Below are 26,753 nucleotides of genomic sequence, written 5' to 3'. Positions count from 1 at the left end.
TCTTGTTCATGAGTGAGGAAAGAATGGAGTGGGAGATTGACATGTGGATCGGTGCAGCTTCTGCAGTGATGCAGACTTTGCATCGATTTGTTGTGAAAAAGAGAGAACTAAGTAAAAAGGCAAAGACTGAAAGAACCAGATCCCAACAAGCAGCAAAAATTTGTTTCCTCCGCGGGGTATCCTGGCTCTCCCTTAGATATAGGGTGAAATACCTTTTTCCTCACAAAATCTGATCCCATGGACATTTTCTCAATGAACTTTGCAAGTTTAGTCCAAGAACAAGAAAAATTTCTTATTTTCTCCCATGTCACCTTATTGGCTACAATTTGCTAACGTGTTATGTAGATGTCGCCTAAATGTCACTTCAGGAAACTGAAACTTTGGACTGATTAATTTTTGTTTGAATTTAAATATGATTGTTTAAACAATTTGGCAAGAATGATCATAATACCTGTTACATACTCAGTATATTACAGACTATTCCATGGATTACATGCATTGAACAACTGGGTGCTGAGTCTCGAACAAAGGAGCTTTGTGAGTAAGCCACTTGATTGTTTCTCGTCCTGCTGTGCTGATGTCTCCAAGATCGTCTCCTCAAAGATCGTCTCTGCATTGATAATAATAAACAAAAGCCATAAGCAGATCAGCAAATTGTAGGTCTAGATTGTCATGCTCCCCCATTGTTGATTTTTTTTTTTTCCCCAAATATAGATGAAGGGACGGTCGACGACAGGTTAGAGGATCTGCCTTACAGTTCTGTGAACTGGGGTTCAAATGCGTGGAGTTTACATCTTCATCGGGCACTCTGGTTCTGGGTCGAAGTCCTAGGGTACATCGGAGTGTGTAGATGGGCAGCATCGTTAGTTTACTCTGTTCATATAGCAGACCGACAATGACATCACGAGACACTAAATTATAACTATAATCACACATCTAAGTCGAAGTCTTCACATGGTCCTTTGGGTGAATTTCCATTTTGAAAAAAACATCTCTTTGCCTGTCTCCAGCGGCTCAGCCATTGTCACTGATTTGTCAACTGACAAGGACCGTGTTACACCTCCACCTCTTGCTCTGATTTGATGATACGAGCCGTTCTGAAAGTTTCCCAGTCTTTTGTTAGCCCTCACCAGCTTTTTTTATGTTGCATGAGAGAATATTAGAAAAAAAACATTCCAAAGTTTGAACATTAAATATCTTGTCTTTGTATTCAGTTGAAAATAGGGTGGATAGGATTTGCAAATCATTGCATTCTCTTTTTATTCCAACATACCAACTTCATTGAAATCAGGGTTTGTAATTATCAGGAGCTTAACAGCAGGGTTAGAAAATAAAGAAACAATGTAAAATGTTTATCTGATTAACAATAGGTATCCATTTATTATTTTATGTGTCAACGAGTCTTATGATGGACTTGTTGTAGCTCAGTTGAAGGTTAGTTTTTACTAATTCATCACTTCGCAACATTCCCCTTTGTTGGCTTATCAACCTCCTGATAGATATTGGTGTGTTTTCTTGTTCAGATCCCAGTGGCTTCCCAGTGTGTGACCAGTGCCTTCACCACTACTCTGGGCCACTTTGTGATCATTGCAGCGCCGGCTTTTACAAAGCTTCCGGGGCATGCGTGCCATGTGACTGTAGTGGGAATGCAGATCTTCAGGGTCCTCGCCAGCTCTGTAACCCCGACACTGGCCACTGCTTCAGATGCATTAACAACACCACTGGACCCCAATGCCAGCTCTGTGCTCCTGGGTTTGCGGGGGACGCCCGGGCTCATAACTGCAGCCGTCTAAGTAAGTTTCTAACATCACTTCACATCATTTATCTTTTTGATACATCTTCAATCGTTTGAGATTCACAAAATTTAAAAATCCAGATTTTGTCTGACAAAGTATTATATTTTTTTTAATCTGTAATCCCGACTCATCAAAGATAGCTCTTCTTATCAATAAAAGCAATAACGACATCATACGACATCATAACGACTTTGACATAGCCACACAAAGTTGTCATTTTGTTTTTCTTCAGCTATACAGAAGCAGATTTGTTGGTGTGCTTTGGATCATTGTTCTCGTGCAGAACCCACGTTAATTTCAACTTGAGGTCATGAACAAGAACCTGGACATTCACCTTCAGGACTTTTTGGTAGACATCAGAATTCATGGTTGCATTTATCACAGCAAGGTTTTCCGGTCATGAAGGAAAATAACACTTCCAGTCCATCATACCACCACCGTATTTTACTGTTGGTATGATGTTCTTTTTCTGAAATGTGGTGTTACTTTCACGTGACACACACCTTACACAAAGTTCAGCTTTTGTCTTGTCAGACTACACAGCATTTTCCCAAAAGTCATGCAGCTCATCAAGATATCTTCTGGCAAAATTACTTTCAGGTTTGTTTGTTTTTTTTTCTCAACAGTGGTTTTCGTCTTGGAACTCTGCCTTGCAGGCCGTTTTTCCCCAGCCTCTTTCTTTTGGTGGAGTCATGAACTTATCTGAGGCAACTGAGACATGCAGTTCTTTGAATGTTGTTGTGGGGTCTTTTTTTTACCTCTTGGATGACTCATCACTGTGCATTTGGGGTAATTTTGGTCAGCCGGCCACTCCTTGGGAGGTTCACCACTCTTCAATCTTTTTGCGATTTGTAGATAGTGGCTCTCACTGGAGTCCCAAACTTTAGCAAAGTCTGTATAACCCTAACCCTCATTTCGGCTGCTTGTATCCAGGATCTTATTGTTTCGATTATGACCCATAGCTCGTGACCATAGGTGAGGATAGGACTGTAGATCAACCGGTAAATTGAGAGCTTCACCTTTCGACTTAGCTCCCTCTTTACCACAACGAACCGATTCAAAGTCTGCATCACTGTAGACACTGCACCATTCAGGATGTCAATCTCCAGCTCCATGCTTCCCTCACTCGTGAACAAGACCCCAAGATATTTGAACTCTTCCACTTGGACCAGAATCTCATCCCCGACCTTGAGAGCATATGCCAACTTTTTCCGACTGAGGACCATGGTCTCAGATTTGGAGGTGCAGATTATCATCCGAGCCACTTCACACTCGACTGTGAACAACTCCATTGAGCATTGGAGATTGATGAAGCCAACAGAACCACATCATCTGCAAAAAGCAGAGATGCAATAATGAACCCAGCAAACCAAACCCCCTCTATGCCTCAACTGTGCCTAGAGATTCTGTCCCAAAAAATTCTGAACAGAATCAGTGACAAAGGGCAGCCTTGCCGGAGTCCAACTCTGACCGAAAACAAGTCCGACTTACAGCTGGCAATGCGGACCAAACTCTAACACCGGTCATACAGGGACTGAACAGCCTTTGTCGGGGGGTTTGGTACCTCATACTCCCAAAGGACCCACCACAGGACTCCCCGAGGGACATGGACAAACGCCTTCTCCAAGTCCACAAAACAGATTTAGACTGGTTGGCCGAACTCCCATGAACCCCCGAGGACCCTGTTGAGGGTGTAGAGCTGGTCCACTGTTCCACGGCCATGACAAAATCTAAATTGCTCCTCCTGAATCTTAGATTTGACTTCTCGACGGACCCTCCCCTCCGACATTCCTCCTGTGCCTGGGTTTTTGCCTCAGCGGCCACCAAAGCTGCATTCCGCTTGACTAACCAGTACCCATCAGCTGCTTTGGTAGTCCCACAGGCCAAAAAGGCCTGATAGGACTTCGGTCTGACGGCATCCCTCACTGTTGGTGTCCACCAGCGTGTACGGGGATTGCCACTACGACAGGCACCGACCATTTTATGGCCACAGCTCCGGTCGGCTACCCTGAACAATGGATGTGCGGAACATAGTCACTTGACTCAATGCCCCCACCTGCCCTGGACCATGAGCAAAGTTCTTTCGTTGATTCCTTCTGATAGGGGATTCTGCCAGCCGTTCCCAGCAGACTCTCACAATATATTTGGGCCTGCATGTTGGACCAGCATTTTCCCCCATCTTCGAAGACAACGCACCACCATCTGGTGATCAGTTGACATCTCCACTCCTCTTTTCACCCGAGTGTCCAAAAGATGCGGCTGCAAGCCAATTGACAGATTTAACAAAGTCGATCATCGGACTGTGACCTAGGGTGTCCTGGTGCCAAGTGTGCATATCGACAACCTTATGCTCGAACATGGTGTTCTATATGGATGACCGACGATGAGCACAGAAGTCCAGGAACAGAACACCGCTTGGGTTCTGAGGACGTTTTGTAGGCCGTTCTTCCCAATCACCCCTTTTCAGGTCTCTCTGTCATTGCTCACTTGAGCATTGAAGTTCCCTGCAGAACGATGGAGTCTTCAGTGCAAGCGCTCTCCAGCACTCCTTCTAAAGACTTTAAAAAGGGTGAGCATTCTGAACTGTTATTTGGTGCATAGACACAAACAACAGTCAGGACCAGTCCCTTCACCCGAAGGCGAAGGATGGAGGCTACCCTCACATCCACTGGGGTGAACCCCAACATACAGGCGCTGAGCCAGGGGGCAATAAGTTTACCCACACCTGCTCAGCGCCTCTCACCATTGGCAACTCCAGAGTGGAAGTCTAACCCCTCTCAAGAGTACTGTTATCAAACCCCAAGCAGTGTGTGGAGGAGAGTCTGACTGTATCTAGTCTGCCAGAGAGGTGACATTCCACATCCCTACAGCCAGTTTCTGTAGCCAGGGATTGGATCGCCAAGATCGCATGCGGGCAAGAGAAACCTAGATCTATTATTTTTACTCATCATAGGGGTTTATTGAGCCGTGGTCTGTCTGGTCCCTCACCTAGGACCTGTTTGCCATGGGTGACACTACAATGGGGATGAAGCCCCTGAGAATTTAGTTCCTCGGCTCATTGGGACACACAAACCCCTCCCCCATGATAAGGTGACTGCTCAAGGAGGGGAGGACCAGTAAGTTTGGATTTTTTTTCCACTTAGTAATAAACACAATTTAAAAACTGCATTTTCTGTTTACTTGTGTTGTCGCTAACCAATATTTCAATTTGATGATGAGAAACATTTAAATATGACCAACATGCAAATAGTGACAGTCTAGATTTGTGGCTGTTAATGTACAGTAACACTAAACACTGCAAATATTTAGATACAGTGCTGTGAAAGTGTTTGCCCCCTCCCTGATTTCTTGTCACTATTTGAATTAATGAATTAATTTACTCCAGGAGTGTTTAATATGGAGATTCCAGTCAAGGTCCAGAGATGCTTGCCATTCTGTACAGACCCAAAGTGATTTGTTAATGTTGTATCTGGCTTGTCATTTTACCAGCCACTTCACCAAATTTTACAGTTGTTTTTACGGGCACACAAAAGAAACGAAAAGATAAATGATAAGCATCGTAACTATTCCCACGTGACACCGATTCATCCATACACCCATCCAATTCCATTCCATTATGAGCTACAGACTATGCCAGCTGAGATTGAGTAAAAAGTGGGTTACACCCTGAAGTGGTCATCAGCAAATAATAGGCTATTTACAGACAAACAATCATTCTGTTACATCATTATTATTTTTCCATATTTCATATTGAAAATATTTGAGGAAATTATCTTTAGCAACATTCTAAATAACATCTGTCCATTCTTAATACTGCTTATCCTGTTCAGGTTTGTGGGGTGCAAGAGCCTATCCAGGCTGATTTCAGGCAAAAGGTGGACTACACACTGAAGTGGTTGCCAGTGAGCCACAGGCCACATCCAGTATAGACCAGGGATATGAAATGTAGGGCCCAAGGGCCGAATCTGATCCACAAACCAATTTAATCCGGCCTGTCTTGTTTTTTAATCCAGTTTAAAATTATTACATGGGCACAAAAAGAGCTGCAACTAAAAAAAAATAAAAATAAAAAAAACACTGCTGTTCTGATTGCATCTGCTGGATGGTGCAATAACAATTGTGTTCAACAAGCAAACTTTTTATAGGAGGGCAGAGTAAGTAGGTCAAGCCCTGAATCCGACCCACAAACCGGTATAACCCGGCACGGCCGGAATTTAATCAAGTAGGAAACTTGACAATGACACAAAAATGAGCTGCAATTAAAAAAAATAAAAAAGGATACGACTGTTCTGATTGGGCGGCAGGGTAGCTCACCTGGAAAGCGTTGGCCTCACAGTTCTGAGGTCCCGGGTTCAATCCCTCACCCTCCTGTGTGGAGTTTGCATGTTCTCCCCTTGCTTGCGTGGGTTTTCTCAGGGCACTCCGGCTTCCTCCCACATCCCAAAAACATCCAACATTAACAGGACACTCTAAACAACCCTTACATGTGATTGTGAGTGTGGCTGTTTGTCTCAATGTGCCCTGCGATTGGGTGGAAACCAGTTCAGGGTGTACCCCGCCTCCTGCCTTTTGACAGCTGGGGTTGGCTCCAGCACTCCCTGCAACCCTTGTGAGGATAAGCAGCAAAGAAAATGGACGGAATATAGATGTTCTGATTGCGTCCACTGGATGGCGCACAGTTGTGTTCAGCAAGCAAACCATTTATACCGGAGCAGAGTAAGTAGGTCAAGCGCTCAGTCCGGATGAGCTGCTTTGTGTACTGCCCACGCTATTTATTACAGCTTCTATGGTACTTTTAATGTGTGCTTTGGGATACTCATTGCCGCAATATGTTTGTCAAAAAAGAAAAAAAGTGGAGGCTGAGGGCAGCGTGTTCCAAGAAAAATGGTTATTCTCCTATTAATTCACGGAAGTGAATGGAAAAGCTGTACACGTATGTTTGGCCTGTTCACAACATGTTGAAGTGATGAAAGAATATAACCTTCTTTGCCACTATTTGAGTCTTCATGCTGACAAATATGACAACTTTCAAGGACAGGGGGAAAATAAGAAGGCAAATTAACTGTTGGCGGGTCTGAAGAAGCAGCAGTCTGTATTTAATCACAGCAGAGATATCAGTGGCGCTGCTGTGAAGGCTAGCTACCGTATTGCAAATGAAAGCACAGTGGCTTCAAAACCATTTAATGACGCTGAATTTGTAAAACCATGCATGATGAAGGCAGCAGCGATTGTGTGTCCTGAAAGGCACCAGGTTTTTGCAAATAAGAGCTTAACGAGAAACACGGTTGCAGACGGGATCTCTGATCTTTCAGTGGATTTTGACAGCTAGTTACAGCACAAAGTATAGTTATTTATTGCCTTTTCAGTTGCAATTAATGGAAGCATGGAAATTCCAGATGTTGCACAGTATTTTAATCTGCGCAGTTGATGATACATTGACCATCCCTGGAGAGTTCGTGGAGAGGGTGCCAGTGAAAGACAGCAGCTGATAATTTCACCGCATTCGTCATAGCGCTGGTCCTGTGCTGTCTGCCTGGCTACAGATGGTGTGCCCTCAATATTCAAGGTCTTGTGACAAAGTTCAGAAAGAAAGGGCAATCTGCAAATGGAACACGTCATTTTTGGACTTTCCATTGTATTTTGCACCAGGAAGCTTTGTGTTGCAAGCCATTAAAGATGGATAATGTCATGGCAGTGGTCATCAAAACTGTTCATTTAATCTGATCCAGAGGCCTGAATCTCCGTCAGTTCTTCTTCTCAGAGAAAAAGACCACATCTATGGCGTTCCATACCACATTAAGGTTCGGAGCTTAAGCTGATGTGCTCTTTCTTTAAGTTACAAGAAATTGTACAGTTCATGGAAGAAAAGGTGAAACTAGTGTTAGAATGTCCTTCCACAGAATGGATGCAGGACCTTGCATTTTATGGTGGATGTTACATAGCACCTGAATTAACTTGCACAAACACCTGCTCAGGCGCAACAAAGTTGTTATGCAGTGTTATGACTGTATACGCTCTTCTTGCACTTGTTTAGGGAACAGGTTTATGTTATTTTTATGTATATCTCTGCCTGAGAAATGACACCCTGATGTAGTTCATTGTTCTGTGATATAGTTATGTGAATAGCTGAGGCATTGTGTGTTCCTTTTCCTCAGAATTAAAACAAAAAATTGAAATGTTTTACGATTAATAGTGATGTTGGGCTTGTACTAATTGTATACAGTATACAGTCCATAGTACAGTTTTAATACAGTCCAGGCTTGTACTATTTTGGACTGTATTAAAACAAAGAAAAGTTTTTGTTTTAAGATATAAAGTATGTAACTTGATATATATATATATATATATATATATAGGCCATGATTTACTGTTCCGGCCCTCTTGAGAATATATTTCCGTCCATGTGGCCCCTGAGTAAGAATGATACCCCTTGTATAGACACATAAAACCATTCGCACTCACATTCACACCATTGCTGAGTGAGAAGTGAACCAACGCAGTACGTAGCAAAGTCAGGCAAAAGTACCACGACACCAGCAGTGACCCAAGAGTTTTTTTCAACTATACATTTGGAACAGGCGGCACAGCTGTAGAGCGTTGGCTGTGTGTCCACCTGTATGGAGTTTGCATGTTCTCCCCGGGCCTGTGTGGATTTTCTCCGGGCACTCTGGTTTCCTCCCACATCCCCAAAACATGCATTAATTAGACATTCTAAATTGCTCCTAAGTGTGATTGTGAGTGTGACTGTCTCCATGTGCCCTGCGATTGGCTGGCAACCAGTTCAGGGTGCAACCTGCCTCCTGGCTGATGACACCTGGGATTGGCTCCAGCACTCCCACGATGCTCGTGAGGTGGATGGATAGATTTAGGACACTGGATATAGAGATCGTGCATGTGATGTCACCGTTTTTACGGTGCCATATTGCCGGCCAAACAAAGCTGCTCGGCAGTACCTGGGCAGATTTTTTAAATTGCCCTGAGACCTGTTGGTTGTCACAATAGATGTGACAGTTCTTCAAAGATATTATTCTATAGAATACCATTTGAAAAGACCAGAAAAGATCGATGGATTTTGGCAATTAAATGGATGGCGCTCAACGAAATCCACACGCCTGTGTAGCAATCATTTTATTTCAGGTAGGAATTATCCTTCTCAATCTCAAATTATCAAGAAGTATTTATAACGATAGGTTTGCTCATTTGAGAACAATGCGTATTTAAAAATATGAATAAACTGTCACTGAGAAGTTTACGGAGGTTCACGTGTGGTAGCAATACGCTTCCCTGCACGGAGGAGACGACTCCCTGTCCTAAATTTTCTCTCCAATCATAGTTAATGAATGCTAGTTTGTGTAAAACCAGGGGTCATTTATTTAAATATTGGTATTTGTATTGAAAACATCTGAGTGGGTCATCACTATGTGGGATTTATTCCTGATTGAGAACGGATCCGGCAACAAAGTATTTGTATGCGTCCAGACTTTTATACGCTTTCAAACTCTTCTGTGTAAATCTGGACGACTTATTCATTGTGTATATACAGTATATATATATATATATATATAGTTGTCTAAGACGGAAGCAAATTAACAGTCAATTTTCTTATCGGCGAAAACATCGACTTCAGCATTAAATTTGAATCCTCTATGCCAACTATCTCTAATTCTTCCATGTACCTTCATTTATTATCACCTAAATGTTTAACGGTGTCGGACAAAACTCTGGATATCGTGCTATAAGACGTATTTTCGTTTTGTCTCAACAGAATTAACTTTCAACACTGCTTTGTTTGGACCGGCAATATGGTGATGTAAACAAAAATCACGTGATTTTATGACGTAGGTGCACAATCTCTATACCTTTACCAAAGGAAAATGTGAATACTTTTGAACATTGAACTTTTTTTCTCAAAATGTCATATACTGTACTTTTATTTTATGTCTTACTGGCTTTAGCTATGCTCTTGGTCACATTTCCAGCTAAAACAGTCACCTAATACGATTCTTCTTCTTCTTCTTTTCCTTTCGGCTTGTCCCGTTAGGGGTCGCCACAGCGTGTCATCTTTTGCCATCTTAGCCTATCTCCTGCATCTTCCTCTCGAACCCCAACTGCCCTCATGTCTTCCCTCACCACATCCATAAACCTTCTCTTTGGTCTTCCTCTCGCTCTTTTGCCTGGGAGCGCCATCCTCAGCATCCTTCTACCAATATACTCACTCTCTCGCCTCTGAACATGTCCAAACCATCGAAGTCTGCTCTCTCGAATCTTGTCTCCAAAACATCCAGCTTTGGCTGTCCCTCTAATGAGCTCATTTCTAATCCTATCCAACCTGGTCACTCCGAGCGAGAACCTCAACATCTTCATTTCTGCCACCTCCAGTTCAGCTTCCTGTCGTTTCTTCAGTGCCACCGTCTCTAATCCGTACATCATGGCCGGCCTCACCACTGTTTTGTAAACTTTGCCCTTCATCCTAGCAGACACTCTTCTGTCACATAACACACCAGACACCTTTCGCCAGCTGTTCCAACCTGCTTGGACCCGTTTCTTCACTTCCTGACCACACTCTCCATTGCTCTGTATTGTTGACCCCAAGTATTTGAAGTCGTCCACCCTCGCTATCTCTTCTCCCTGTAGCCTCACTCTTCCCCCTCTACTTTTCTCATTCACGCACATATATTCTGTTTTACTTCGGCTAATCTTCATTCCTCTCCTTTCCAGTGCATGTCTCCATCTTTCCAATTGTTCCTCTGCGTGCTCCCTGCTTTCACTGCATATGACAATATCATCTGCGAACATCATGGTCCAAGGGGATTCCAGTCTAACCTCATCTGTCAGCCTATCCATTACCACTGCAAACAGGAAGGGGCTCAGAGCTGATCCCTGATGCAGTCCCACCTCCACCTTAAATTCCTCTGTCACACCTAAGGCACACCTCACCATTGTTCTGCTGCCATCATACATGTCCTGTACTATTTTAACATACTTCTCTGCCACACCAGACTTACGCATGCAGTACCACAGTTCCTCTCTTGGTACTCTGTCATAGGCTTTCTCTAGATCCACAAAGACACAATGTAGCTCCTTCTGACCTTCTCTGTACTTTTCCACGAGCATCCTCAAGGCAAATAATGCATCTGTGGTACTCTTTCTAGGCATGAAACCATACTGTTGCTCGCAGATACTTACTTCTGTCCTGAGTCTAGCCTCCACTACTCTTTCCCATAACTTCATTGTGTGGCTCATCAACTTTATTCCTCTATAGTTCCCACAGCTCTGAACATCCCCTTTGTTCTTAAAAATGGGAACTAGAACACTTTTCCTCCATTCTTCAGGCATCTTTTCGCCCGCTAGTATTCTGTTGAATAAGTTGGTCAAAAACTCCACAGCCATCTCTCCAAATTGCTTCCATGCCTCTACCGGTATGTCATCAGGACCAACTGCCTTTCCATTTTTCATCCTTTGTAGTGCCTTTCTGACTTCCCCCTTAGTAATCATTTCCACTTCCTGGTCCTTCACTCTTGCCTCTTCAACTCTTCCTTCTCTCTCATTTTCTTCATTCATCAACTTCTCAAAGTATTCTTTCCATCTATTTAGTACACTACCGGCACCAGTCAACACATTTCCATCTCTATCCTGAATCACCCTTACCTGCTGCACATCCTTCCCATCTCTATCCCTCTGTCTGGCCAACCTGTAGAGATCCTTTTCTCCTTCTTTCGTGTCCAACCTGGTGTACATGTCTTCATATGCCTCTTGTTTAGCCTTTGCCACCTCTACCTTTGCCCTACGTCGCATCTCGATGTACTCCTTTCGCCTCTCCTCAGTCCTCTCAGTATCCCACTTCTTCTTCGCTAATCTCTTTCCTTGTATGACTCCCTGTATTTTGGGGTTCCACCACCAAGTCTCCTTCTCCCCTTTCCTACCAGATGACACACCAAGTACTCTCCTGCCTGTCTCTCTGATCACCTTGGCTGTCGTCGTCCAGTCTTCCGGGAGCTTGGGTTGTCCATCGAGAGCCTGTCTCACCTCTTTCCGGAAGGCCGCACGACATTCTTCCTTCTCAGCTTCCACCACATGGTTCTCTGCTCTACCTTTGTCTTCTTAATCTTCCTACCCACCACCAGAATCATCCTACATACTACCATCCTATGCTGTCGAGCTACACTCTCCCCTACCACTACTTTACAGTCAGTAACCTCCTTCAGATTACATCGTCTGCACAAAATATAATCTACCTGCGTGGTTCTACCTCCGCTCTTGTAGGTCACTATATGTTCCTCCCTCTTCTGGAAATAAGTGTTCACTACAGCCATCTCCATCCTTTTTGCAAAGTCCACCACCATCTGCCCTTCAAAGTTCCTTTCCTGTATGCCGTACTTACCCATCACTTCTTCATCGCCCCTGTTTCCTTTACCAATATGTCCATTACAATTTGCACCAATCACAACTCTCTCGCTGTCTGGGATGCTCAGAACTACTTCATCTAGTTCCTTCCAGAATTTCTCTTTCAACTCTAGGTCACATCCTACCTGTGGTGCATAGCCGCTAACCACATTATACATAACACCCTCAATTTCAAATTTTAGTCTCATCACTCGATCTGATACTCTTTTTACCTCCAAGACATTCTTAGCCAGCTCTTCCTTTAAAATAACCCCTACTCCATTTCTCTTCCCATCTACTCCATGGTAGAATAATTTAAACCCTGCTCCCAAACTTCTAGCCTTACTACCTTTCCACCTGCTCTCTTGGATGCACAGAATATCAACCTTTCTCCTAATCATCATGTCAACCAACTCCTGTGCTTTTCCTGTCATAGTCCCAACATTCAAAGTCCCTACACTCAGTTGTAGGCTCTGTGCATTCCTCTTTTTCTTCTGACGCTGGATCCGGTTTCCTCCTCTTCTTTGTCTTCGACCCACAGTAGCTGAATTTCCACCGACGCCCTGTAGGTTAGCAGTGCCGAGGGGCGGGCGTTGTTAACCCGGGCCACGACCGATCCGGTATGGGATTCTTTAGATGAACGCTCATATTTGTTTGGCACAGTTTTTACGCCGGATGCCCTTCCTGACGCAACCCTCTGCATTTATCCGGGCTTGGGACCGGCCTACAGATTGCACTGGTTTGTGCCCCCATAGGGCTGCATTAGTCACCTAATACGATAGTTGCTTTAAATTATAAATTTGGCAAGGGGATTGCAATAAACTATTGTAAATGTATCCATCCATCTGACCATCCATCCATCTATCCATCCACTGAACCATCCATCCATCTATCCTATCATCCATCCATTTTCTACCACTTATCTCAGGTCGGGTTGTGGGGGCAGGAGCTTTAGCAGGGATGCCCAGACATCCTTTACTCAAGCCATATCATCCAGCTCTTCCAGAGCGAGATTTTGTACCTCCAGCCTGTCCTGGGTCATCCACAGCATCTTCTGTATCCGGAACAAGCATCTGACTCAGATGCCCCAGCCACCTCATCTGGCTCCTCTCAATGCGGACGAGCAACGGCTCTACTCTCTACGCTTCTCACCCTATCTCTAAGGGAGGAAAATCATTTCGGGCATTTGTATCTGGGCTCTTGTTCTTACAGATAAAAAATACAACATTTGCATCACTGCAGAGGCTGCATTGATCGACCTGTGGATCTCCCGCTCCATTCTTCCCTCACTTGTGAACAAAACCCCAAGATACTTGAATTCCTACACTTGGGGCAGGATTTCATCCCCGACGGGGCAGGATCACATCGACACATTTTGCACCCCTGTCATACAGACCATTTCCCAGCTGGCATTGGGCAAGGAGTGAAGTACACTCTGAACTGGTCACCAGCCAATCTCAAGACTAATATAGAAGCCACAACCATTCAAACCTAAGGACAATTTAGAGTCTTCAATTCACCTACTTTACATGCTTTTTGAATGTCGGAGGAAACCGGTCTATCCGGTGAAAACCCAAGTCCAGCAGGAATACGCACACTCTACACTTAAACCCATGATTTCTCAACTGTGAGGTGATCGTGCAAACGAGTCATCCATCATCTTGCCATCTTCACTCGGGTTGGGCATTGAAAATCAAGAACTAATCAGAACCAGGAAAAACATTCCAGTTCTCCCGGAATCGTTCAAATTTAAGTATTTCAGTTCCCTTGCTGGCCCACGTCAAGAGCGTCACAGGTCCCCAGCTGGACCCACTGCATTTGGCCTATCGAGCTCACAGGTGTGGCGATGATGCCGTCAACATGGGCCTGTTCTTCATCCTTAACAGCAAGCGAACCTATGCGAGGATCCTCTTCGTGGACTTCTGCTCTGCATTTAACACTATTATCCCTGAACGAACGCCTCTCATCCAAGCTTCTCCACCTCAGCGTCTCAGCTACCATCTCCCAATGGATCTACAACTTCCTGATGGGCAGGACGCAGCAGGTGAGGCTGGGGGACACCACCTCATCCACGGACATTATCAGCATTGGGGCAACACAAGGTTGTGTCCTCCCCGCTCTGCTCTTCTCGCTCTACACCGCAACTATAAATATTATCATTTGTCTATAAAACTGTGATAACTACAGCTCTGCATAACATTGTATTCTTATTAATATTAAAGAAAACAAAAAATAAATTAGAAAGAAATATATTTCAACTTACAATAAAGAACAACTTTATTAACATTGTTTTTTAGTCTGTAACAGCAAAGATTTTAAGTGCATCAATTTGCTTGAAATTAACAAAAAAAATCAGTTTAAACTATTAACATTTTTGACTGACTTATTGCACCATTTGATTGTGAAAAATAAAATTAAAATCAAGATATAATAACTTCAAATTTAGTTCAGCAACATCAACTCAGCACAATATATAAAACACTTTAACTTACAAAACAAATATTAATAAATCTGCTATAGTGTAGGTTTTTTTGCACTGAGCTATTTGGTACGCTACCTGAAATGATGCTCACGGGTTTACTGAAGTAGCTTTCACAAAGCGTGATGATTGTTTGCAATATTCATCATGATTTCACTGAAAGAAAAATCAAGCGACTCATCAGCATGACTGGGTGTAATCTCTTTAAGTGCCGCATTAATTTATATGGCTTCATGGTGTCCACTCCTAACATTTTAAACGGTAAATACACCGGTCTTTACACATCTCCCTCTTTATGAACAGGGAAGTCAAGCGCTACATACACTTTATCTTATTTCCTCGTCTTAGCCTTTGGGTGACTTTCTTTTGTCTCATTGTCTCCGTCTCTCTCCACCATTCTTTTCATCCCTTTAAAAAAAATTCACGTCTCTTATGGGTTTGTTAACTGTACTTCAGCTCGCCTGCTCGGTGCATTAAAAAAACTGTTCACCATAGAGCAAATACTCCCTGCACATACTGTGACAATGAGAGCGCCATTGCCACTACTGTAGTGGATTTACAATTACACTTTATGGTGGAAAAGAAAACATGTTCCCCAGGGTAACACCCACACCCAACCCCCACCTCCCCAAAAGCACCGCATCCCACTATTTGAGAAGGACTGCTCTGCACAAATGACTCCACCTCAAGGGACCCAGCTGTCAAACTCCTGAAGTTCGCAGATGACACCAGAGTCATCTGGCTCATCAAAGACAGTGGTGAATCTGTGTATCGACAGGAAGTGGCGAGACTGAAGCTTTGGTGTGGCCAACACAACCTGGCGTTGAACATCTTTAAAGACTGTAAAAAATGATTGTGGACTTTAGGAGGCATCCTTCACCACAACTGCCTGTCACGCTGTCCAACTGTCTTGTGTCAACCATCGAGGACCTTCAGGTTCTTGGGAATTACAGTCTCACAGGACCTGAAGTGGGAGAGGAACATCAACTCCATCCTCAAAAAAGCCCAGCAAAGGATGTACTTCTTGCAGCTTCTGAGGAAGCAGGGCCTGCTGCAAGAGCTGCTGAGATAGTTCTACACAGCGGTCATTCAATCAGTACTGTGTGCCTCCATCACAGTCCGGTTTGAGGCTCCCACAAAAAAGGAGAAACTCCAACTGCAACGGACAATCAAAACTGATGAACGGATTGTCGGCACCACCCTACTCACCCTTAAACACATGCACGTCACTCAAACTAGGTCCAGGGAGGGAAGGATACTTTTGGACCCTCCTGATCCTGGCCACCAGCTTTTCCAGCTTCTTCCGTCGGGTAAGCGCTACGGAGATCTTTCCGGAGTCAGATGAAGACTGAGAAGCCACATAATATAATATATTATAACCCAAAGACGAATTCGTCATTGACAGTTTCCTATTTTCGTGTTACATATCACACTTGTGTGCAGAATCTGTATGTGTATCTGTATAGGCCTTTGTGAACCGCCGTATGAAGGAAAAGAAGAAGGCAAGGCTTGATTTATGAGTTGTTTCTCTCGTTTTCTTTGTGTAAGGTCACACGCTCCCCTCAATAATTATTCTTGAATTAGTGCCGAACCTACGTAAGTCCCGACCGAGTACGACAATCACTACTTTATAGTGTCCTCAAACATCCTTCCTTCAGTCTTGGTGTCTCAGTGCAAGTCGAAGGCTTTTAGGACTCGCTAGTCCGGTTTAGCTTAGCTCAGTAGCCGCCAACAGAGACACGTTTGTGCAGTCAGATCATCGCAAAATATCGCTCAACACAGATCAAGTGTGTCAATCATTCACATGTAGCTATGTTATGCAAGCGAAGAACTGCTAATTCATTTATATGAGACATGTATTGAAAATCAAATATAGGGCATACCTTCGTGCAAACATATCTGTTCCGGTTGATTTTAGATGGATTCAGTTGATCATACGATCTTCCACAAAGTTTGATCCATCGAAGACATTTTTCGTACTCGGTCTATTGTTCCGGTTGATTTTAGATGGATTCAGTTGATGATGCGGTCTTCCACAAAGTTTGATCCATCGAAGACATTTTTCGTACTGGGTCTTCGGTTTTGGAAAGGGTATGAATTGAACTCCACCAACTAGCCTTTCAGGATACCTGTCGTCACTATTACAAAGTCCGTGACGACACCTCTTAACCATACCTATTGTTAAAGAACCCAAATACACGATAAAACGCTAACAAAAGCTATACTGGACCATGCAACGTTGTCTGAGGTAACGGGGGACGCCAAAAGGGGGCGTGGTTTATGCAGATCTCTGGCCTCTGATTGGTCAGCGACGCGGATGACGCAATTTCTACGGAGGGGTCAATTGCAGGGCACATGGAGACAGACAACAGGCGCACTCACAATCACACCTAAGAGGCAAGCCGAAAGGAAAAGAAGAAGAAGCCTACTGTACAAATCTGTCAAACATTAATAAATTATTAAATTAATTATAATTTAAAATGTATCTTCTTCTTCTTTTTCTTTCGGGGTTGCCACAACGTGTCTAACACCCACTGTCCTCATGTCCTCCCTCACAACATCCATCAACCTTTTCTTTGGTCTTCCTCTTGCTCTTTTGCTTGGCAGCTCAATCCTCAGCACCCTTCTGCCAATATACACACTCTCTCGCCTCTGAACATGTCCAAACCATCAAAGTCTCCTCTCTCTAACCTTGTCTTCAAAACATCCAACTTTGGCTGTCCCTCTAAAGAGCTCATTTCTAATCCTATCTAACCTGCTCACTCCAAGCGATAACCTCACCATATTCATTTCTGCTACCTCCAGTTCTGCTTCCTGTTGTTTCTTCAGAGCCTGTGTCTCTAATCTGTACATCATGGCCGGCCTCACCACTGTTTTACAAACTTTCCCTTTCATCCTAGCGGATACTCTTCTGTCACACAGAACACCAACCACTTTCCACCAACTGTTCCATCCTGCTTCGAACCGTTTCTTCACTTCCTTACCACACTCACCATTGCTCTCTATTGTTGACCCCAAGTATTTGAAGTCGTCCACCCTTGCTATCTCTTCTCCCTGGAGCTTCACTCTTCCTCCTCCACCCCTCTCATTCACACACATCTATTCTGTTTTACTTCGGGTAATCATCATTCCTCTCCTTTACAGTGCATACCTCCATCTTTCTAATTGTTCCTCCGTCTGCTCCCTGTTTTCACTGCTGATCACAATATCATCTGCGAAGGGGATTCCAGTTTAACTTACCACAAACAGGAAGGGGCCCAGCACGGAACCTTGATGCAGTCCCACCTCCACCTTAAATTCTCCAGACACAGCTACGGCACATCTCAGTGCTGTACAGCTGCCCTCATACACGTCCAATACTGTTCTAACATATTTCTCCGCCACACCTGACTCGCGCATGCAGTACCACAGTTCCTCTCTTGGTACTCTGTCATAGGCTTTCTCTTGGTCGACAAAGACGAAATGTAGCTCCTTCTAACCTTCTCTATATTTTTCCACGAGCATCTTCAAGGCAAATAATGCATCAATGGTACTCTTTCTAGGCATGAAACCATACTGTTGCTCCCAGATACTTACTTCTGTCCTGAGTCTAGTCTCCACTACTCTTTTCCCATAACTTCATTGTGTGGCTCATCATCTTTATTCGACTGTAGTTTTCACAGTTCTGAACATCGCCTTTGATGGTTTATTAATTATTTGGAATATTTTGTGGTCTGGTATCTTTTTTTTGTTGTTATTTAGATTTTTTTTCTCTTGGTAGATTTGTCAGAATTGAAATTCTAAAAACTGCTTCTTCAATCTCCACATTATTGTGTAAATCAAAAACAGTTTCTCATTTTAAATTGGCACATCCAAAGCAAATAATTGCATCTAATTCCCAGTGGTTGTCAACAATATAAACCAGTTATGTTGATCAAAACGGGTCTCTGTTGAATAGTCTCTCGCCATATTTGGGCATTTGTTCGTCCATTAAGTCTTACTATGCAAACTACTGGTAGTTGAACAAGATGTTCTAAAAGTCAAGCATACTGTTTGTTTAATTTTCAACGAGACTTTCCATGAGACTTTTTTCCCCAGGTGAATCTTGACATTCTCTCAAAGGGAAATGTAATGAAGCATGTTCATTGTGATTTGGATGACAATTTGTTTCTCACTAGCCATATAATCTTGCTCCAGTCGCAACATATATTGGGGTTGTAATAAAATGTTTTTTTCACACGTTCACATTAGAAAATGTATTCAAACCTCAGAAAACTTAAATTAACAACAACTGTGATTATGATTGATTCAATTGATTGTACTCAATTATTTTGAAGTTGTATTTCACACTCAATTTAACCGAACATTATTCCTAAAGAAACTATGCTGTGTACTCTTTGGGTGACAGCTCCTCCAGTTCTTAGAACACAACTAAGCAAAAGCCAAGACTATTGTCTGTTGATCAACTTTAATTAGATATGTACTTAATGGGCTAAAGGAGAATGAAAAATTCAGAACCAAGATATTGTTTTGGTAAATTGTGGATGTTGTGTCTTCTGGGCCAAATAGGAAAATAATCAATAAAGAACCCTGAGTCAAATGTTCATTTTAGTCGATGCTGCACACTGGTAAGAAAATGGATGTTCATAATTTGGACACCCTTTATTTAAACCATGCAAACTTTTTTGAGTCAGCCCTCTTAAAGAATTAGAATCGAGAAACTAATTGAAATGAAGAACCGGAATCGGGAACAGAACAGTTAAAATTCAAATGATCCTCAACACTAATTTTCCTTCATTGCATTTATGAAAAATACATATAACATTATTCACTTTGATCTCTATACGAAAAAATAAATATGAGCGGAGAGCGGGTCATCCATGCGCAAAGTTGTGGAAGTGTCATCCAACCACATCCAAGTCGTCGCCATATTGGCTGCATCCCTGTTCATGACGTCACCCCGGACATTCGCCATTGAAAACACGCTGTGGACCCTACGATGGGAGACGAACACATCCCTTCTGACACGGAAGCACTTTTTGAAGAAGAGAACATCACACAACCTAGTGAAGTTACCTTGGCAATATTACCCCATTGTTTCGAGCCATATTCAGAGGATATGCAATCATGGCCACATCCGTGTTGACAAGGCCGGCCGGGAAGGCTGAGCCGGGTGGCTTGGCCTTGTCGTCTGGGCTGGCTCATTTTCGCCGCTGAGGTGGCTTATCATGGCGCCGAGCTGGGCCGCTTTACGGCGTTGTCTTTACTCGCGACTGAGTGCGCCATAAACAGTTGTTTATCGGTGCCGCCATCAACAGTGTTGTTCATCGCGGATGACAGTGGTGGCTATCAACAACCCTGTCGGCAATGGCGCACTCAGCCGCATGCAATGACAACACCGTAAAGCGGCTAGGCTCGGCACCGTGATAAGCCACCTCGGCACCGAAAATGAGCCACCCCAGCCGAAGCCGTGACCGGCGGACGCGGCGCCGAAGCCGTGACCGGCGGACGCGGCGCCGAAGCCGTGACCGGCGGACGCGGCGCCGAAGCCGACAAAGGCTTCCGCATGAGCCAGCCATATGAGCCAGCCTGGCTGAAGCTGTGCTCATCCGCAGGGGACGACGCAGCAGCCTTTGGTGGCAAGCCATCACGGCAGCCATCGCCGGCGAGCCGACATGGCAGCCTTCGCGGGCGAGCCAACGTGGAAGCCGTCCGACGCGCACATCGACACATTTAGCACCCCTGTCATAGGTACGCGGATCTTTTGTTACATTATGAGAGACTGATTACGTGGTCTGCCCAAAACTATTATTTTTTTTAGTAGCTGTATACACACCTACCTGTCATTTGGAACCCACAAATCTCGTCCTTTGCACTCGTGCAATACATTTTTCACGAGAACCGGGTCTCTTGCAAACTTATGAAGGGTAAATCCATCCTCCCGAGTGTTCAAGCAATGTCCAGCAATGCAACGAGCCAGCATTTTGGCTAACACAAAGGAACAATGCGCTACCTTCCCGGAGGTAAAACTAATAGAAACAAAGGAGTCCACTTGAGGGCAGTCCTGCCATGTACGTCACTTCCTGCTTCTTCTCGAAAATATATCCCTCGAGAGGATTTTCATGGCGGGAGTTACAAAAAGCTGTATACGTCAAAATCATGTTTTATGATGAAAAAACTCATGGGTCCATGTCGGTTGCCGTTTTTTTGTTAATAACGTACTAAAAATAATTTCATGACAGTGGCCCTTAAAGGTATTTTCTTTAAATTTTTGATTTAATAATTTACATAATTTCACTGTTCAATTATAATAATAAAAATGTCATTTTTTCATTACAAAACAAGCATTGCTTCTTTGCTGAAATTATTTTGCCAGCTTTCATCTTCCCTCTGGCCCCCAAATCATGCATAAAATGTGCTTGGAAAACTGGAGTTGGGCTTTTTGACCACTAAGTCAGCATTTATCAGTTTTACAACCCAGGACTATTGACTGGACAGCGACATGCTTCAATATGAGAATGCTGTGGGTCGTGTTGTAATTTTTTCATGGTTTTAATGCTTTTCTCTCCTCAGTGGCTCAGCACATCCCCACACCAGCAGGCTGGACCACGACTGAAGCCTCCAGTGCCAGTAGAGCTTCCTCCTCCAGCAACAGTCTGATCACCACCAAACCAAGAGGCACCCCCGTCTCTATAGACAGCGGCAGCTGGAGCACGACACTGAGCACTTCCGCTACCACTCAGGCCCTGCTTACAAGCCTGAGCAGTCCCACTGACAACACTACAGCAGTTCTGACTGACATCTCCTGGACGCAGTTCAACATCATCATCCTGGCCGTTATCATCCTGGTGGTGGTTGTGCTCTTGGGCTTTGTTGGAGGTGTGTACACTTACAGAGAATACCAGAACCGAAAGCTCAACGCGCCCTTCTGGACCATCGAACTGAAAGAGGACAACATCAGCTTCAGCAGCTATCACGACAGCATTCCCAACGCTGACGTGTCTGGCCTCCTGGAGGATGAGGCCAATGAGGTGGCACCCAACGGTCAGCTAGCGCTCACCACACAGGGCAACTGTTACAAGGCTTAACCCCAGGATTGGCTTTCTGACAATTACAGATCACTTTAAAGCTGCTGCAAAGTACCAAACCCAAAGCCCCCTCATGTATGACTAACTGCTGTCTGTGGCATTTCACAGCTTCTCAAATTGACAGTGACAAGCCGCAACTGAGAGAAACATTTCCCTTTTTTGATATGATTTTTACGGGGAATGAGTGACAAGTGTCCAAAGAAGTGTTTTATTGATGTAGAGTTATAAGGACAGTGATCTGAGTTATTTGGCAAATGGAGATTACGTATATGTTGAAGTAATGATCTCAGCAACACTTAGAGGACTAAAATGAGCCAAGCATTTTCACATATTTGTAAAAAGGACTTTTGACTGTTTGAGTTGAACACTTTTGTCGTCTTAGACTGAGACAATGATTATTTAATTGTTTTTTTCTGTTATAAATTATTTATTGGTTCTTCAGAGAAACGCTGCACATGGATGATGTACTTGTTTTTTCATAGTGTTTTATCTTGTGCACTGTTGAATGATAGTTTTAATTGACCGGTTTGTGCATATGTTTTGTTTGTGTTTTCCAGAGAGGGGACAATGAAGGCTGCTGGCATATGTATCAGATGTTTATAGCTTCCAATCTTTTTTTCTAAAAGCATGCCAGTACTGCTGATGTATTCTAGAAAAGTGTTTCTTTCTTTCAGATGTGTCAACAACTATGTATGAAAACACTTATGACAACTACAGGCCAGTAACTTATAAAATGCTTGCAGAAACCACCGCCATACACTTGCAATCTAATCTGCTCTTTTGCTGAGGTTGGCAGCAACTGGTTGAGAAAGTGAGCAGATTCATGTGGAGGTGGGGCTTGATGATAAACGTCAGGTAAATTATCTTTTAAACATCAATAACTGACAAATATAAATTTGGATACAATGTAAAGCTAGCACGTAGTAAACCTGCTGAGGATCATGAATCACCTTCACATCCAATTTGCACTGGTTTGTGTTGCTCCCATATCTATTGTCTGGCTGTGCTAACTTTGACTACAGACAATGAGTAATGCTAACTTTAAGACTGAATTCCTCAGGTACTGGATCTTTCCCTCATGTTACCTCTGTAAATATGTACAGTGAATTAATGTGAATAATTGTACAGGTAGAATATTGTGTGTCACTCAGCAGGCTCCCAACCTCTCACTCACCAAGGCACCGTGTTGCAAGTAACCCGATGGCATTTCATACATTTTCTTTCTTTTTATCACTGGTATATCCAGATGGGGGACTCGAATGCACCACTAACTTGAAACAAAAGGAAATGGAAATAATACCCCAAAGTCAGAGCTCAGAAATAAAAAGGAGTCAATTGCTTCTGTGTTTCAGTTTTACATTCTACAAATAGTTTTTCCTAAATTTATTACAAATATTGGAGTTAAGAATCAAACTAAAAAATGAAGAAATTTATACATGGAAAATGAACAAAAATATAAACACTTTTGTTTTTGCTCCTAATTCTTGTGATGTGGACTCCACGATCTGAAACATTTTCTACTTATAGAAAAAGCCATTTCCCTCAAGTATTGTTCACAAATCTGTCCAAATTTGAGTTAGTGTGTATTTCTCGTTTGTCGAAATACTCCATCCCACCTCATAGTATATGTGGTTAGGGTTAGCATATCAAAATGCTAATTAGGTGGCATGATTATGGCACAGGTGTGCTTTAGGCTGGCCAGCCACAATAAAAGACCACTGAAATGTGCAGTTTTGGTCCACTGTGAGGGTCAGAAAACCAGCAACAAACAACGTAAGGAGATGGTCATGGATAAATGGCACAACAATGGGGCTCAGGATCTCGTCATTTTATCGCTGTGCAATCAGAATGCCATCAATAAAATGTACTTGTGTTAATTACCTATGCCATAATTCCACTTTCACCAAAGTTGACATGAGCACTCTGTCTGCCATCTGCCCTGAACAGCCAACATCGGGATTCATCCGTGAAGAAGAAACCTCTGCATTGTGTCGGGTGCCATCAAATGTGAGCATTCGTCCACTCAAGGGAGTTACGACGATCAGGTCGAGACCCCATTGAGGACGACAAGCATGCAACTGAGCTTCCCTGAGATTATTTCCGACTGTGCGGAAAACCGATTGTTACAGCAGCTGGTTCTCGGATGATCTTGAAGGTGAACACGGATGCAGATATCGTAGGTTGGTGTGATTACACGTGGTCTGCAGCTCTGAGGCCAGTTGGATGTACTGCCAAACTGTCTGAAACACCTTTGGGAGTGGCTTAAGTTAGAGAAATAAACATTAAATCCACAGGCAACAGCTCTGGTGGACATGCCTGCAGTCAGCATGCCAATTGCACGCGCCCTCAGAATTTGCGACACACGTGGCATTGTACAATGAGATAAAACTCCACATTTCAGAGTGGCCACTTAGTGTGGCCAGCTAAGGCACACTTGTGAGTGGGGATGGATGATCTCGACGAAGGAGAAATGCTCACTAACACAGATTTGTGAACAGATTTTGAGGGAAATGGCTTTTTGTGTATGAAGAAAAAGTTATAGTTCTTGGAGTCTAGTTCATTACAAAGGTGAGCAAAAATAAAAGTGTTGCGTTTATACAGTATTTTTTTCAGTGAAGTTAAAATCCATCCCATTCGTCTACTCATCCACACAGATACGTACAGTAACATCCAAAGATACACACACACACATCCTTTAACTAGCGACAGTCCTTTGGACATCTCTTTCCTATACCTACTCCTAATGATCCATTGGGGTGGGGCCATACAAAATACTCGTACAATGCAATACAATCTTTATTGTCCACGCTAGTGAAAATGTGTCTATCCCTCCAGCACAATAGCAGTTAATAACAAGCTTTTGATAACCCAAGAACATGAGAACTAGTAAAGGTCACCTATATAAGAGCATTTCTACATAATTAAAATTCACCCAAGTAAAAGAAATGAAAAGACATTGTTTTTGTATAAAATGACACAATTGAGAAGCTGGAAGTAACATCATTAAAGCACAGTTGGGAGAGTAAATTTTTATGACCAGCAGTTCATTCAGAGATATTAGTGGCACAGGAAATAAATGATTGTATTTACTGTATGATTAACTCTACCTACTCTGACCTAGTTGCCAGAGTGACTACCATATCTTCACTTTCAAACACGTATCTGTTACTTTGCTTTGCAATTGACAATCATAAAGAGCAAACAAAGTGGTTCTTCAACCTGTAATTTAGGTGACATAATCGGGCTGTTAAAGTAAAGCATTTAAATAGCAAGTTTAAAATACTTCTATAACCCATGATTCAGTAAACAATATCCAAAATTTGATGACTGACAAAAAGATAAAATATTCTCAAAAAGATTAAGTCTCAGTGAGAATAACCTGTTAAACATCCTAGATTTCAACACTCCTAATGTAGTGTCGTTCAATTCAATTGCCATGAACAAAAAACATCTGTACAAATAGCATTAGATAATGAAGTCTCTGCGTATGTTTTGCTTTTTATGTGGCTGTTTATGGCAGATTAAGCAGAGAAAAGAGGATATATATAGAATGTAAATTCCAGAATGTAGGAAACCTTGCGCGCAAGACCAGTTTTGTTTAAATGTTGTCACTTGTTGGTTTAGATAGGTTTGTGAAACTTTTTTTTTTGGTAAAATTTTTTATCTCACTTTCGTGTCCATGGCACAAAACATACACAATATTGTGTCTCACAGAGCCACACTTTACTATCATTAGCAGATCACTGAGACAGAATTTCAGCCCCAAAGAACACCAAATATTGCTTCTAAGAAATGAGCTTGGTGTGTTCCGATGTCACGCGCAGAGAGCTGTTTGCTTCAAAGGAGGACGTTCCACCTGTATGAAGAGATTTACTCCACGGCATTATGCTGCAGTTTATTGTGTCGACGGATGAAAAGAGAAGCAAATTGCTGTCGTAAGCATCGTTGAAAAGGTACAACATATTAAGCAACTTCAGAGCACCTTCACATGTAAAATTCAGTCTTACTCTCGTAGGTATAATCTGCACAAAGACTCTGTTCATGCCTTTCCTGGGAACTACCAGGCTTCCATTGGAGTAGAAGCCTCCATGACAGTAGGCATTGCCCCTTTCACATTCCCATAGGAGATATTTACCATCTGTGTTTCTTCCAGTAGGAGCTTGAAGGATGACAGTAGAAAAGCAATATTCAGTCGACCAAATTAACAAATATTTGTACATGAACTTTCACCGCCGTCCAAAAGGCGAGTAGGACACGTGATGGAAGCCAGAGCTACGTATTTCAAGTATGTATGCAGTGTGGGGGAGTAAATAAAGTAGTTACATGTTCGAAGATTGTGTAATTCAATTATAAAATGTATGTAGATATGCTAAAATAAAAAAATACATTTTGATTAAATTCCAGTTGCTCTTGGTAATTTCCTCTTGATGACATATTTTTGCATGTGAAAAATCACTTCCTCCTTCTAGAGCCCACCTTTGTGATTGGTTTTCTGGCCATGGGACGTTCGAAGTCTCAAACATGACCTCTTTATTATGAACATGATCTTCAAGTGTCACCTTGTGGTGCCAACTATTGTATTAGCTTGAGATTTTAAAACGGTTAGACTAATAATTACACCTCCGAAAACATTTTTAAAAATGATTTCTGAACAGGTGGAATGGTGAAGCAACTGGTTAAAGTGTCTGGCTCACAGTTCTGAGGACCAGGTTTTGAATCCCAGCTCTGCCTGTGTGGATTTTGCATGTTCACACGGTTCCTACGTGGGTTTTCTTGCACAGTAGATTGCAAGAACACTGGTGCCAATCCCAGCTGTCATCAGGCAGGAGGCAGGGTACTCCCACACTGGTTGCCAGCCAATCGCGGCGCACAAAGAAACAAACAACCACTTTCACTCAGAATTACGCTTCCGGGAAATTTAAAACCTCCAGTTAAGGCATGTTTTTGGGATGTGGGAGGAAAACGGAGTGCCCAGAGAAAAACCCCTGCAGGTATGGGGAGAACGTGCAAACTCCACACAGGCGGGAC

General features: G+C 43.0%; 1 protein-coding gene across 5 annotated transcripts in view; it reads left to right on the top strand.

Annotated features, from left to right (window-relative positions):
• Nucleotides 1–25,799, top strand: part of LOC133498860 (multiple epidermal growth factor-like domains protein 9) — a 93,492-nt gene extending 67,693 nt beyond the window's left edge. Inside the window, exons 5-9 of one of the 5 annotated variants that reach the window (XR_009794481.1) lie at nucleotides 1,500–1,793; nucleotides 21,211–22,580; nucleotides 23,673–23,880; nucleotides 25,550–25,678; nucleotides 25,727–25,799. Coding sequence is in view for 3 of the 5 variants with exons in the window: in XM_061816060.1 (XP_061672044.1) it covers nucleotides 1,500–1,793; nucleotides 21,211–21,725 (809 nt within the window). In the remaining 2 variants the exon portion in view is untranslated. Of the gene's footprint in view, nucleotides 1–1,499; nucleotides 1,794–21,210; nucleotides 23,112–23,672; nucleotides 25,504–25,549; nucleotides 25,679–25,726 lie in introns of those variants that run through there. The other 4 variants (XR_009794480.1, XM_061816060.1, XM_061816061.1 and 1 more) reach the window with 4 other exon arrangements.
• Nucleotides 25,800–26,753: the final 954 nt, after the last annotated feature.

Source organism: Syngnathoides biaculeatus, chromosome 4 (assembly GCF_019802595.1).
Source record: "Syngnathoides biaculeatus isolate LvHL_M chromosome 4, ASM1980259v1, whole genome shotgun sequence".
Classification (NCBI taxonomy): domain Eukaryota; kingdom Metazoa; phylum Chordata; class Actinopteri; order Syngnathiformes; family Syngnathidae; genus Syngnathoides; species Syngnathoides biaculeatus.
This window is presented reverse-complemented; position numbering and strand designations above follow the sequence as displayed.